General features: G+C 40.1%; 1 protein-coding gene across 3 annotated transcripts in view; it reads right to left on the bottom strand.

Moving 5' to 3' along the window:
- Sema5a (semaphorin 5A) overlaps nucleotides 1–15,989 on the bottom strand; it is a 474,447-nt gene that overhangs the window by 133,240 nt on the left and 325,218 nt on the right. For all 3 annotated transcript variants that reach the window (XM_042261366.2, XM_076551679.1, XM_076551678.1), the window contains 2 exons: nucleotides 10,582–10,680; nucleotides 8,966–9,179 (listed from right to left, as the gene is read on the bottom strand). In XM_042261366.2, the coding sequence (XP_042117300.1) occupies nucleotides 8,966–9,179; nucleotides 10,582–10,680 (313 nt within the window). The remainder of the gene's footprint in view (nucleotides 1–8,965; nucleotides 9,180–10,581; nucleotides 10,681–15,989) is intronic.

Genomic DNA, 15,989 nt, shown 5'->3' on the forward strand with positions numbered 1-15,989 from the left:
CTCCATAGGCATATGCACATACACTACACACATAGTGTAAACACACACACACACAATAGATAACAGGATTGGATTTTTGGTCAGTGCTCTTGCATGAAGAGTCATAACCTTCCGCTGGTAGTGCTAAGTAGGTTTACTTGGGCACAAGCTGAAGAGGATTTAGAATGGACTGGAAAAGAAGGTTAAATGGCTAGAGGAACCACTACCTGTCAGCTTTCAGGAACACTATGGATGAAAAAGGAAGAAGGCACAGGGGAGGAAGAGGTCAGCTGTTCAAGGGCTTAATGAACAAGAATGCTGTTGGGAGCATGTAAACAGCTCCAGAGCCGCAGGTTTCAAAGGGACATCTACAACTGGCCATCGGGTGGGTGCTCTTTTAGCACACTGTCCACTATGTCTTATGCAGTTTCCCCATAGGTAAGGTAAGCCAAGACCCACAGTTTCCTTCTTCCACATGAAGCCTCCACTAGTACATCCAAGCCTGAATTGCAGTGATGCATATCAATAAGAATGCTTAAAAGTACCTTCCTTTCTTATTTGAGAAAACAGAACTTGTGTTGAGCTTGTAGTATCTGTTGCTCTCTAGTTTACTATACTGCAGGTCATCTGGCATGGGAACTGAGTCCATTTGGAAACACGTCCTGCTGCCCTGCAGTGACCCTCATGATGATGATGGGTCCCTGACCCTGTGACCAGCTGCTAAATTAGGAAGCTCTATTTCTTAGAAAGCAGGTCTTTTGAAATTCACCCATCATCCTGTTCCTTTTTCAAACACAATGGAAACACTGAAATAATGATCAAATAGGCGGCCAAGTATCTTTTGTGTTTATAGGTATAGATCTGGAAGAAGAGGACACCAATCTCACCAGGCAGAATCACAAGACGCACATTGTTTTTCTCCTATTATTTGACCCTTGTCTCTTGATGAAATGCAATTCACTGCAAACTAGTATGTATTATTCTTGAAGGAACTGAGTAAGTCATACATCGAGCATTGCTGTCTTGTCTATGATGCATATTGGAAAGAGCAAGCTGAGAGATCATTTTTTACATCATTACTATCAGAGCTACAGATGAATAGAAGCTTTTTCTGCTGACTAATTTAGAATAGAAAGAAACATGGTTCTGAGCATGTCTATACATGTGTGAATGGAGAAGTTGACTTTTTCATATTTTTAAAACATTGAACTATAGATTCCAAAATATTATGTAACATATGTCAGATAAATGAAGAGGGTTAGCCATCATGATATAAGAATAGTGTTACATCTTACAGAACGAAGACTGTACCAAGAGACTGTCACTATAAACACATGGGAGTGATGAGAGAATGCAGAGCAACAAGCATCAGAGATGAGTGTGACCATGTAAAAATCAAACTGTAACTATCTGCAGGAAGTCCCCTCATCTCTACTTCCTTCTTTAATCCCCAAAGCACTCACATCGGAATATAGTATCCCAAATGGTATAATCTAAGGATTGCTACACTACTAGTTACTGACATAGAATCAATGAGAATAGATATTAAAGGCATGAAAGAACTCTAATTTCTCAAGTATACAAAATTATTACTAGAATCAAAATCCATGAAAACAATCACTTGTAAGCAAAATAACACTTAGCAAAATGCTTGCCTAAAGCAGAGCTGGAATCACTGAAGATGGAGCCCTAAATTTCAACTAAATCATAGATAGATCATCCATAGATGAAACACACGTGTGTGTATGTGCACATGTAGGTGTATGTGTATCACATACATGCAGTACTGAGGCATATGTATACACAGCTCAATACTTCCATCTACTGGCAGTATGGACTTTTATTCAATTTAGCTAACCATTATTTTCTGTGATTTAAAATGGCAATAATGATATCCCACTTGAAGTATCATTGTGCGATTCAAAGGGAATGTATGCCAAGTGCCAAGTACTTGGTTGGCAATAATCAAAACACAGGACAGAAATTATAACTGTTTCATTATGTAGACTGAATAAACACATAATCAGTAAACAGATCCTTTTTATTTGCTTAACAACCTTACTCATGAAGCATCCATTCTGCTTATGAAATTAGGGCCCTGCTGCTTCCAATTAGTCTGGGGCAATATGGCAGCAGGGACTATGCTATACGTGGATCCTTCAATGCCAGCTGTAGTGTGCCTCTCAGACCATCTTGCTGAACAGCTCCTATACTATCCTGGGTAATCCTGGGATCCTTTGTAAAGAGATACTTCATGTTTCCTGGAATAGTGGGAAAAAAAAAAAAAAAAAAAAAAAAAAAAAAAAAAAAAAAAAAAAAAAAAAAAACAAGACAGAGCCCAGCGAGTGACTGCCATTGCAGTGCTGACTAGGACCCTGAATATCAATACAGCACTATGAACTCAAGGATTAGCCAGAAGGAGGTAGGGGAAGAGCAGGTGTGAAGTCAGAAGAAGCCACAGACAAAGAGCCGGGTAAATGTGCCCACTTAAATGAGGAAGCAGCTTGAGAGAGGACGGTGGGGGAGATAGGATTGGAATGGAGCCTGCATCAGGACCGAAGGTTTGGGACAGAAAACCTGAACAGACTAATAATCCATCATGGAAAGTTGGGTCTTTAGGTTCACGAGGGAATATTCAGATTCCTGTGGAATCTGAGGAGTCAGAGAGGTGTGGACCCCAACGCAAGCGTATCCCTGGTTATCCTATATAGTCATGCGACCACTGCCACCTCAGGAACTCAGTCTCAGGTTGCGAGTCAGAGGAGAGCCGAAACACTGGTTCAAGTGGCTTTTCTCTCCCCGTGGTGGGAATTTGACACGTTGTAGTACGTTGTTTGCATGGGTTTGCTGATTCCTGGAATGACTTACAGCCTGTGATGCCCTTTTGCTAAGGAAGACTCATTCACACCTATGTCCAGCCATCTAGAAAACATCTGCTCCCTCCTAGACTTCCGCTTCTTGATGCTGACAGGAGCCTCAGTATTTGAGTATTTGCTTAGACATTCCCTCTCAAAGCAACAAAGGCAGAGGGGTCCACTGTGCATCTACCTGCAGTCCAGGCACATAGCTGCCACTGTGCATCTACCTGCAGCCAGGGCACATAGCTTCCTGTGCCTTCACCACCACCCTTATCACGTTCCCCAAGCCATGTGTTTTCAGGTTCATTAGCTAGACCAATTTCATAATATTTCTAAACACTTAAAATTGAAAATTTCTATTTGCAATGCTCATTTTTTTCTGATTTTTTTCTTTTTGGATTCAATTTCTTTTAACAGCTGATAACTTAATCTCCACAATCAATACTGCTAAGATTTTTAATTGGAATTCTCAGTTGAATTAAAAGAAAATGGGAAATATTGGAATATATATATATATATATATATATATATATATATATATATATATCCCAAAGTAAAACACATGAAATTCATTTGAAAGATGATCTCTGCTGCAGCATTTTTCTCTTTTATCAAATTTCTTTCTGGCAAGCTACAACAGAATAAGTAATACCATATGATGGCTCTATCTTTGTCTCTTGATTTGACTGGGTCCAAGGAAAAGCACAAACAAAAACAAACAAAGATTAAAAACCATAGAGGTTCAGCTGTCTAATGTGTAGCTATGAGTGAACTAATGCAAGAAGCCATCCACTAGGGAAAACAAAATGCGTAGCAGAATGACAAAGACAATTTTCTTCAGCTTTCAGAACTATGCATCTTAGAGAGAGAGATAACAATATGATTTGGATCAGGAAGATGGTCCCAAGCAGGCCACTGAGCAGACAGAAAGGAAGCAGTGTTTACAACCAGCAGGGGAAGGATGGGAGACTCTCACAAGGAAGCTGCTAGATTGAGAGACAATGAGCATGTAACACTTCTCTAATTCACAGCAGTGCTAGTAAATGTCTACATTTTTTTTCCTCTGGAGAGAGCTCTCTTTCTTCCAGTGCGGATTTTAATGTGGAGCTCCATGTAAATCAGCACACACTGTTTGTGCCTTCACTGAAATATATCACCCATTCTCCTTTGAGATGTGCAAATCAAAACCCACAGGTTCTAAGTGACTTGTTGGCAAGTGCAGAAACTCCCGAGACAGGCAGGGACTCTGAGGCTCCTCAGCTTTCAGACACTCAGTGCTCAGTTAATGTCATATTATTTTCAAAAAAGCAGTATCAAATTGATTTCTTACATCCCATAAAGGGCTGTGTTAAATTATCCTGCCAGCTTGTCTTCTTTGGTTGGGTAATTTCAGTTCATTATATCTTTTTTTTTTTTTGCAGTGATTCAGCAATGAAGAAAATTCTCAACCTTTTCTCAAAGTACATATGGCCCTCTTTCATGGCAGTTTTGAAGATAAATGTATCACTGGAAAGGAGGAGCCCACATATGATGCTAGTATTTCCTAATGTGTAGTCTAAACACAAAGGAGGTTGGTTTGATGTGGTAGGTATGGAGTACAGGATATTAGGTGGGATCTGTTTTCAAATCCTAGGTTGTCATTGGGTGTGGTTCAGGTGCCATCTGGATACTGGGGGACAGGATCTCCTTTGCAGAAGACTGCTGATGAACTAGATGTGGGGTGTCCTTTCTAACTGGAGTGTTCTACCCAGCCTTTGGGATTTTTATCATGTACCTTGTATGGTAACAAGTCTGCAGCAGGAGCACCAACAGGCAGATTATGCAGAAAGAGAATTTATTAAGATATTTTTTGTACATTATAAGGATAATCATATATAATTTGCAAGGATTTCCAAAATAAATGGATTCTGCACAGCACATTCATCTTGATACATCATTCTGATGAACAAGATTAGGCATGAACAGTAGAAAAAAGTCATTGTACTATTGTGTGTCACATATGTGATACATGTTGAGACCCTGTCATGGTGCCCTACCCAGTTTAAGTTTCAGGAGCCATATGGCTAAAGAGAGAGCTCGGCACACAGCAAGGTCCATTTTAAACATTGCCCTAGGCATATATTAACAACTATATAGGTGACTATGGAATCTGTTTTTAGTCTCGTCTTATAGTGTTTTTCTTTCTCTTGACAGTAACTTGGGTTTTTCATTTAATTTTACCCACCAAATCCTCTCTGTCGTGTGTTCCTTGGTTTCTATACTCTGCTTTTATTTGGAATTTGTTAGCTGCAGCCAGTGGTGTCAACCTAGAAGGCCAAGGTATTTTCCTCATTGGAACACTTCCCTGTATAGACACTACAAGGCAGACCCTCATTGTTCCCTGAATAGAGCCCAGTCTAGACACAATGGCTACCAGGAGCTAGCACAGACTTTACAGGGCAGGCACCAATCCTTTACAGGGGTAGGCAGAAACTATTGCTCCTTGACATATGTACAGAGATCTTCTTCCTCCAAGAAAATTATCTCTAATTATTAAAATTTAATTACTATTTTTAACGTCTCCAATGGGTCTACCAAAGTCTTGGTGAGCATCACAGATAAATCACAATGGGGAGCATCACAGATGTACGCCAAACCAGGAGGGTTCAAGACAGACACTCAAAAACTTTTCTGGACTAGAAACATGCCACCTCACAGAACATGATACTTTCACCATGAAGATGTTTGTGGATCTCAATTGAGTCCTCTGGAGGTAATCAGGTGGAGAAACTCAGGAATTTGCATGACCAGTAAGTGGGGCAGGCAAATGATTCCTCAGAGGAGGAAAACTAGCAAGTCCCTGAGTGTTAATATACTAACATCCACACTAGTGTCATGGTGACTTTTCAAAGCCCACTCAGAGGTAGCAAACATACAATCACTTCAGTTTACAAACACAATTGCATGGTATTCCTTTAGACATACTCTCTCCTTTTCTTTTTCATAGGTTTACTGTTTCCCCAATTTGACAGTCACTTTCATGAAGGCAAGTTTTATAGCTTCTATTTTAGGCTTTGGCCATTAAACATTTATTGCCCTGCCTTACAGTAATCATTTAATAAGGGTTAGTAATGATTAATATTTTAATGTATTAAAGCTGTTAAGAAATGTCTCTAAACACATAAATTTGTTTTAAGAGTAATTTTGGCACAGAGGGAACAAATCTGGTTTTGAAAATTATGTTCACTATCAAACCCGCAATGTAATGTTCCAGGTGCCTGCACAGTGTCATTCAGCCGATGACGCTGGCTTTGATAAGCGCGGATGTGATGACTGAAGTGGGGGCAGATGGGAAGGGGTGAAGAGGAACATCTTCAAATGTTTGGACCTGAATCACTTCGAAACAGACTGTTCTTGTTTTGGTGGTGGTTGTTTCCTTTTGAGTTTTTTGTTTTCTTTATGATTCTAGGTTGCCAACTGCAGTATTTTGCCTTATGTAACAACACCATTCATCCTTCTGTTTATGAAATGTTCTTATCTCCTACTCATTTAACAACCACTGACTAAGCCTAAGGTACCAAGCCCACAAAGATGACTCCTACCTAACCCTGGCCCTCAAGAAATTCACAAACTAATAAGGGAAACAAAAGAGTCAATTATCCGTTTTATTTATTTTTCCACTCTGTTCATGTTGCTATGGCAAAAACACCAAGGGGCTTATTATAAAGAACAGAAATTTGTTTCCCAAAGGTCTGGATCTAAACACTGCCGGTCAAGGTGCCAGCATACTTCATATGGATGAAGGCTTACTTCCAAGTTCACACATCTCACATGATGGAAGAAGCAGCTCTCTCCATTGCAGCCTCTTTTAAGAGGGCACTAATACCTTCATGAGGGCCCCACCTTCAGGACTCAGTCATCTTCCAGACATTTCACATGGAAAGTAGAGGAATAAGATTTTAATCTGTGATTTCTCGAACATAGAATATGTCATCCATTAATTCATTTATCCAAATATCATCAACCAAACACTTATTACATTCCTCTGAAAGTATAAAATAAACCACTATACAAGAGAGAGATTAACTCCAATGATTGGTGAATGCCGCTTTTGTTGAAAGATGGGAGAAAAATGGTAAGATATCATAATGGCAAAGGGTCAACACTGGACATGGTAAAGAGGCATGAGGGCGAGAGAGCAAAGGGTGCAATTCTAAATTACATGACCAGGATGACGTTCCATGGAGAAGTGAGTATTTGAAGAAAGACCCAAATCAAAGTGGCTGGCCAGTACAAGAAAGTTAGTTGATTTTCAACGCTATACATTGTTCAGCTAGTGAAAATTGCCCATACATAGGAAAGCAACTTTAAGATACCCCAATAAAGGCTTCAAGGACAATAGAGGACTGTCCACAAGGAGTAGGTAGGCTAAGTTGAAATGAATTAAAAGAGGAGGTGTTAACAAGGGAAGTCTAGTTACTGCCTCGGTTCAGAAAACCATTCACGTTGCTTTTTGGAAACAATTGAGTCAGCCAAGCTACTAGATCCACAGTGATGGTGGCACAGCTTTCCTATGAGGGTGTTCTAAAGATAAACTATGGTGCTCAGCTTGACTGTATTATTCAGCAATTACTTGTGAGAGATAAATGGCAGACAGATGATGGATGATGGAAAGATGATGGATGGATAGATGACGGGTAGATAATAGATACATAGATACACAAAGACAGATGGATGTTAAATATTCCTAGGTAAAAGTCAATAGTTCTCAAAAGGAGACAACTTCCCCTGGACAATATTTGATAATGTATTTATTTTTGCTTTATAACTTACAAAGAGGGGAAGAATTACTAGGCTCTAATGGGCAGAGATCACAAATGACACTAAACAACCTTCACAAAGACAATACCTTTCCCATAACAAAGAATTATCTGAACAGACAAGCAGAATCAATGAGGGAGAGGGACTCTTATCTACATATATAATTTGTGATGGGAATAAGGCCACTAAATCCTTATAGATCTTGAAAGAGCAAGACAAGTATTATACTAGCAAAGTCAAGATTACACCTTTGTGCAAACTGTCAAATAAAGGCTGAGGTGATGAGTTACACAGTGTGGTAGACACCACCCTTGTGAGTGTGGCCACACACACACACACACACACACACACACACACACACACACACACACTGGGATGGTTTTTGCTAGCACACAGGACTTGCATACAGCAACTCACATCTGTGCAGCTGCCTCTCTCCATTTTCTGGGTGTTTACTTAACAGATTATTTGTTTCTTGCTTGAATTGACTGGTACTTTCTGTTAGTTTCCAGTTTCTTATTTCTCTTTCTCTCTCTCTCTCTCTCTCTCTCTCTCTCTCTCTCTCTCTCTCTCTCTCTCTCTCTCTCTTTTTTGAGACAGGGTTTCTCTGTGTAACTTTGTGCCTTTTCTGGAACTCACTTGGTAGTCCAGTTTCCAGTTTCTTAAAAGAGAAATAGGCACAAGTGTGGTACTTCTTCTAGGGGATATTTCCACATCTGGAAATAAGTTTGAACTTATAGTGATGATTCTGCATCCGTAAGCTGAGCAAAGCTGCTTTGATGGTCAATTGTCAGGCTGTGGTTGGCAGAATTCAAAGTGACAAGACTTGCGTTCTGATGAACTCTCAAGGCATTGAATTAAATTCTGAAGATGCTTGCCCCAAAGTGATAGATACATACATTGATGGCATTTTTTAATTGTCAATTATTTGGAGTTACTTGTGGCAAATGGAATCTTTATACTGTCTGAAAATGTCAAGAAATTTCTGGTTCAAAATATATTAAGCAGACATTAAGAAAGAAGACACATTAGCCTACATGTGTCTATGACACAGCATTTGATTTCCTATATTTCAAACAACATAGGAAGAAACAGCTTAACACCCATGAGTGGTCTTGTCAGCATCAGCTGACAATCTAGGCCTATTATTGAGGCTTATGGCATTAGAAATATCACTCCTCCTGATACTAAAGAATATACTGCTAATTATCACAACTAAATATATTATACCTTGAAGATGAAGATTTTGTTCTGCTGTATTTTCAAGCAACAACTGGCCAGGGATTATAATCACCGCAACAGGAGGCTAGGGTGAATGAACAACTTACCATTGAGCCATTTGGAGTTGTACTGTGCAGTCCGGAGAGGAGGTAAAGTGCCCAGACTTCTGTATATGGCTGGATCTCGCCCTGGGAAGTCCATGGCTGTTGCAGCATAGAGCTCCCCACTGGCTGTGAGCAGAGCTGTAGAATTGTGCTGGGGACTGTAGGGACAGCGGGCCATGCCACTGATCTGATCATGGATCTCAGTCAGGTTACTTAACTATTGGTGAAAATGAGAGGGAAACTAGTTATCCTTGAGAAATCCCATTGGATGTGCTCATGTCCTCCACCTTACACTACTGCTACATGTGTATCCCAGGTACACTCTGGGGTCTCCACCTTATACTACTGCTAGACAAGTGTGTCCCAGGTACACTCTGTGGTATGTGAGAAGCAAAGTATTAATATTTATAGATATGTGAATCATAATAAGGAAGTATCTTCACGGTATTACTCTGACAATTTTTTTAAAGCTAGCCCTAAGTACTATTTAGTGATAAGCATATGTCAATGTTCTGTACCATGTACTACAAATTTCTTTTTTTTCTTCTTTTCCCCTTTTTTAGTCTTGAGAAAGCTGCATGCATGTCAAGTGTCAGCTTGGCTTGTCAAATACTGGTTGCCAACTAATAAGACATGAGAAAAGTTGTTGTTGTTCGCTTATTTGGTATTTTGATATTTGACAAGGCTCAATGTCAATTTGGTTCTTGACTTTTAACTGAGTTAAAAAAATAGTTAAGATGGCTTATGCAGGAATAGCAAGCTCACTCTGTCCTCTGATGTTGGAAACATGGTCCTAGGGAAGTTACATAAAGTCTTTAAGTCTTTATGTTTTAAAAACTACGCCCCCCAAAGTAACAGCCTCTTGGTGTAGATGTTGAGGATGAGGTGTTTACAATGGGGTCCCATGCTGACAGCCACATATGGCAAGGAGGGAACTGTTTGTGGTCAGCACTTACCATCCTCCTCCTCCTTCTGTCCAATAACTGAACATAAATTTTAAAATAATGAACACCAAGCCTAGATGATAAGTTGGGGTTTTAAGAGAAGTTGTTTTACTATCCATAAATTAACATAATGGTGTTTCCTAGTTATATTTCTCAAGGAAGATTAAATTAATATCCTTAATTAAGAAGATAGCATGCATGTCTAATGACCCTGCCATGCTTCTACAGTGGGACTTGTAAGATGAAACTCCCGGTCTATAACAACAGTTCTACCTTTACTTTGTTTGTGCATATGTTTCTTTATTTTATGTTTGGCATACCTCCTATCCAGTTTATATATATTTTCTTCCTATATGAATTGTGATTTTTGGAGCACTTTTGTAACTGACAATACTTCTACTACAATGAAAATAGGAAAGGAGTATATGTTTATGATTAGTACTTAAGGCCATTTATAGGGAAAATAGTATATAATATACAATTAATTTCTGTTTCTTCATATATATGACTGTCATAGCTGATTAGAAGTGAACAAGTCAAGTATTTAATGGATGCTACAATGTTGCAAAAGGTACTTGGCCTTTGTATACAGGAACACGTTTACATGGGGCCTTGAAGGCATCAGGTCTTGCTGCTCCTGGTGTAAATTTGTTGAAGCTTAGTGTGGAAACATACCGAGCGGATGGTACAGACAGGTGTGAAAGCATTGGTCCCGCAGGTGAATAGCCGGTCCCCGCCCACTAAGAGCACTCTGATATAGTTCTGACATTCCTCCTGAAAATCAAAAGCATAAGGAACACATTGAGAAGTCCTAAAGGCAAGAGGGATGGTGAGCATGGATATACTATGTCTGGCAGGAAAAGAAAAAAGCAGTCTTTTTCCAGTGTTGCCCAAAGGTAGCAATGAAATCGTTGACCTTATAGCTATACCCAGACATTTGTTCAATGCATAGTATTTTCTAAAGTAAGTGTGCATCAAATTATACCTTCTAAATACGTCTTTTTTTGACAAACATGAGTTAATCTTGAATTGCGCTTGAATACATATAGGAAAATAAATAAAATTAACCCATTCCATGCTTCTCATATAACTGCCTTAGAAAGCTCATGAGGCCTCAATCCTATGTAAAAAACCTTATGCAACCAAGGAATACTGAGAGATGGAGAAATAATCTTCCCCAGGAAAGAGCACAGCAATTGGTTATCTGATACCAAATGGTCAGTCCTGAAAACATACATACAAGAAACATTATATGGACTCAGTAGGTTGTATTTATATACTTAGGAATATATTCATACACACACGCAGTCACAAACACACACACAAGTAACATTAATTAATTAAAAACTGGGCATACATTTGAAAGAAAGAAAGGAAGGGTATATGTGAAAGTTTGGAGGGAGCAAAGGAAAGGAGAAATGATGTAATTATCATCTCAAAAAATAAAAGAAATAATTTAAAAGAAAAGAAAACACACAGACCATTATAAACATGTTGCAGTAACATTTTTTTCACTAAGAAGGTTGAATATGGAAACTACAAATTGGAACAAGATGATTGCTATGGGCTCAGACTAATCTAATTGTATTATATTTATGCATGGAAGTGTTATAATGAAGCCCATTTTTTTGTATAACTAATATATATTAAAACTACATTAAATACATAGCAAATATCTATATACACCATTAACTTCTTACAGGTAAACATACAACTAGCAAGGAAGTGTTTCTCAGAACATTTGGGAATGAACCCTGGGCTGAGGAATGACCCACAGGTACATGTATCTTTACCTCAGAGCTTTTATAGCAAAGATCACATAGCCCAACATCAGTGATGGATGTTTGAGCAAGTGGTAACTTAACAGAGTTAGAGGAACAAGGAAACAAGATAGAATATTGTTTCAGTTGGAGAATATAAGATTGTGTTGTCAATAAGCAGGGTCATGTGACAGACCCTTCATTTAAGCACTCACTGATTTGACACCCTTTTTGTCAGAAGTTACAATTTAAAGGGGAAAACCAGGACATTCACTGCATATCTGTCCACATGCCGTAATAATAACATTACTGCATAGCTGTCCATATGCTGTAATGAGAAAACACCGTCTCTATTGCTCTAAAAGGGAAGAGAAGGCAAGGGTGTAGGAAGATTTCCTGGAGAGGAAGTTTAATGGAAGAGTATGATTTGTTGCGGTTACCAGGTGGAGGTACATGTAGGATGCATGCAGAACTGCACTAACCAAAGAAGGACACAGACCACCTAGCCAGGCCAGGCAAACGGACTATACCTGGGCAGGGCACCTAGGGAAGGCTGGAAATTCCACAGGAGATGTAGCATACAATGTGGTGCCAGAAGGATGCCGTACAGGCCAGGGTAGTGAGTGTGTATGGTGCTCTGAATGTGAGTTGGCCTCGTGTTTGTTGTCAAAGGACTACTCAAGAATCCACTGGAAGAGGGACCGAGTGAGTGGAGGAGTGGCAGCTCTCTACCTGAGCTCTTTCCCTCGGTGCCTGGACCGTGGTGATCTGTGAAGGGACAGAGGTGGAATGTGTCACACTGTAACATGAATCTTAAAAGGTCTTACAATAAAAAAAAAAAAACCGGAGCCAGATACTGGGGTGAACGCTGAAAGATCAGAGAAGCAGAACAGCCAGCCACTAGCTTACCTCTACAAAATCCTCAGCCTCAAGAGAGCGAATCCCAGTTCCTCACGCCTTATATCCCTTCCTGTGTCCTGCCATATTACCTCCTGGGATTAAAGGCGTGTGTCACCACTGCCTGGTTCTGTTTCTCTCATGTAGCCCAATGTGGCCTTGAACTCACAGAGATCCAGACGGATCTCTGCCTCCCGAGCGATAGGATTAAAGGTGTGTGCCACCACTGACATCTACGTCTAACTTAGTGGCTGGCTCTGTCCCCTGATCCCCAGGTAAGCTTTATTGGGGTACACAATACATCATCACAGCACATCAACAGGATCTCCTCATGGGACTAGCATGGTGCCTGGATGCTATGGTATACTCCCCATAGAGTAGAGAATACCATGATGATTTGAATCACATAGAAACCCTGACAAAATAGACTCAATGGTATAGCAATCCTGTTCTCTGGTCACATGAACTTCACTTTTAGTAATAGTATGAGTTTGCATCATCCAGTCTACTGCATAGCCTGGCTCATACAATGTAAATTGTTCACTCCCATGAATTTGCTCTGTAAGAGAAGTGACCTATCAAATATACATGATTCTCTTTGTTCCATTGCTGACGATAAAAACAGCACATCACAACTGTCTGAGAAAACTGAGAAAAAAATAGAAAACATTGTGGAGTATTAGTTGAAGATGTGTTACATTTGTTTATGCTATGGAACATTTGTTTAATGATGCAAAGATATGTTGCATTCTTTTATGTTGCATTTGTTTAACTGAGAAGCTGTGTTACTTTGCCTGTTTAAAATAGCTGAGTGGTCAAACAAAGAGCTGAATGGCAGGAGAGAGAAATAGGTGGGGCTGGCAAGTAGAGAGAATAAATAGAAGAAGAAAAAGAGAGATGGAGGAGTGAGAAAAGGAGAAGGAGAGGAGGACATCAGAGGCGAGCCACCCATCTACACAGTAAGCCACAGAGTAAGAAGTAAAGAAAGGTATATAGAGCAGTTCTAGAAAGATAAAAGTCAAGCAGCAAAAGGTAGACAGGATAATTTTTTTTTTTTTTTTTTTTTAACAGAGCTGAGGACTGAACCCAGGGCCTCATGCTTGCTAGGCAAGCGCTCTACCATTGAGCTAAATCCCCAACCCCGACAGGATAATTTAAGAAAAGCTGGCTAGAAACAAGAAAAGCCAAGCTGAGGCTGGGCATTTATAAGTAATAATAAGTCACCATGGATTATTTGGGAGCTGGGTGGTGGGCCCCCCAAAGAGATAAACAATGAAAAAAAAAGAAGAAAGATCCAAGTTAGCAGAAAATTTGGAAAGCAAGTGTGAATAATTGTAACTCCTTGGGTAGTGAGAAAGGTAGAACAGTTGGAGGAGCAAAGCTTGTTTTGTTCCCAAAAGCAACAGGTCAGGAGAGTTCCAAGGAGCAAAGAACAGCAGGAAAGACTTCAAAAAACCATTCCCGGGGTGTGAGGACCAGGATACAGAAACCTAGGAGTTGGCAACAACAGGATCAAAGGGAAGACTAACACAGGAAAGCAAGGCCTGTCTGTATGAGGCACCTCTACCAAGTCCTTCCCTTGATGGGATTAATGGATACACTGTCATGATAATGACCCTGTAATAAAGACTGGGATGGAAATTACACTCAGTGTAGAGGGTGGAGTGCTGCCTTTTGAATTCTTTCAAGACGAATATGAGATGTAAAAGAAATTTTCTTCTTAAAAGCAAGAGGCCACCCCAAGGACTGAGTCTCACTAGAGGAAACTACTCCACCGTAAAGAACAGAGCCAAGGGGAAATTGTTCCAATCCAAAATCCTGATCCGCTGCTGATTTCTGCCGACCTGGCAAGAAGAAAGCATGCAGCCCAGTCAATTATGAAAGAAAAGGGAACAACAGAGATAACAAAACAGTGTGTTTATGCAAATCCCCCAAATGAAAACACAGTGGCTGTGACAGGGAAGGCTGCCACCTTCCTGCAGGCATGTCCCAAGCCGGATGGGGAAGCAGAATGTCAGCAGGGGTGTGTGACATGGAAATGTGTAGAGAAAAGCACAGAAAGCTCAAGTGCTTCTTTAATCAAAGAAACAAGGAGGAGAGAGCACAGGGAATTATTTCAGCGGGAGTGGAGGGTAAAGGAGCATGTTCTGATAATTAGGACGTTGTAAGAATTCACTAGGCCTTGACCAGCTTCCCCAGCTGAGTGTTGGGAAGGAAGGGAGTCATTGAAAGAACCAAGGTGGTCAGAGAAAGAGGCCAGGGCATCATCTATCTGACAGAGTGGAAGACAGACAGAGCGCTTAGAAACCTCAAAGGGCATGTGATGAGTGGAACCTCTTGAGGGTAATAGGCTATATTCTGGAAGACTCCAGTCCTACGGACTTCCACCTTCATGGCATAAAAAAGGTCAGTGAAGAAGGCCGAGAAGTCACCAGTTGGACCATATTGAGCTGAGCACACTTTAAACAGGACACCCAGAGGAGGTCACTGTGTGTCTCCATCACTTTAAGACCCAAGTTCACCTGGGGCTTAGCTCAGCTCCTGACCTTCCTGTGTGCCTCCCTTAATGATTCTTTCCTCTTCAGTTCACAAATTGCCACCTCTGATTCAAAAAGAATTGGGTGTGAAAAACGTATTCTTAAAACACTTCATTCTCTTAAAAAAAGGCTGGGGCAAGTTCAAGCAAAATAAAATGCAAAAAAGATATGGAAAGAAACACAGAGACATTTAACTTTGGGGCATAAGATATGTTTCAGGATCAGAGAGTTCAATTTAAGAATGGACAAAGTTGGCATAGAGTGCCAGGGTGGTAACAGGCAGTCCTGTGACAGTGTTTCTAAGTCATAAATTCCTGGTATTAATGTCAATAGCAAACTCAGTTTTTTATAGGTTACCTGGATTTGCTTAAAATAGTGCTTGGGATCATCACTTTGAAACATGGGAAGATGTATGGGTAGAAGATACTTCAAAGGGTTCTTTTAACTGTTTCTCTTACAAATATGCATTTTGAAATGTCTATGATTTCTACATTTTATAAATTCCCCCCATTCCATTTCTGTACTGTGAAAACAGATGAAGATGACTTATTGAATTCTGATTCTCCAACAGTCATAGGGCACATCTCTGAGGCCACAGAAGACAGCTGCTACATGGTCTTGATGGTTGATAATGAGAGTCATCTATCTATGTTCGGATAATTCTACTTCAACACTAAAATGGCCCCTATATGCCTTGGGTTTATAAATGGGTCAACTTGTCCTTCACTCCCAGAAGATCCCACTTCAACTGATCACTGAGAAACACGATCAGGTTGCAGAAAAGACTTCCTGATGGCAAACAAACAATGCCTACTTGGTGTTATGGACACAGCCTCCAGCCTCCAAGAAGAAAACATGTGCTGTGTTTTAGCGGCCTTTTCTTTTGAAT

The sequence above is a fragment of the Peromyscus maniculatus genome, chromosome 15, assembly GCF_049852395.1.
Source record: "Peromyscus maniculatus bairdii isolate BWxNUB_F1_BW_parent chromosome 15, HU_Pman_BW_mat_3.1, whole genome shotgun sequence".
Lineage (NCBI taxonomy): Eukaryota > Metazoa > Chordata > Mammalia > Rodentia > Cricetidae > Peromyscus > Peromyscus maniculatus.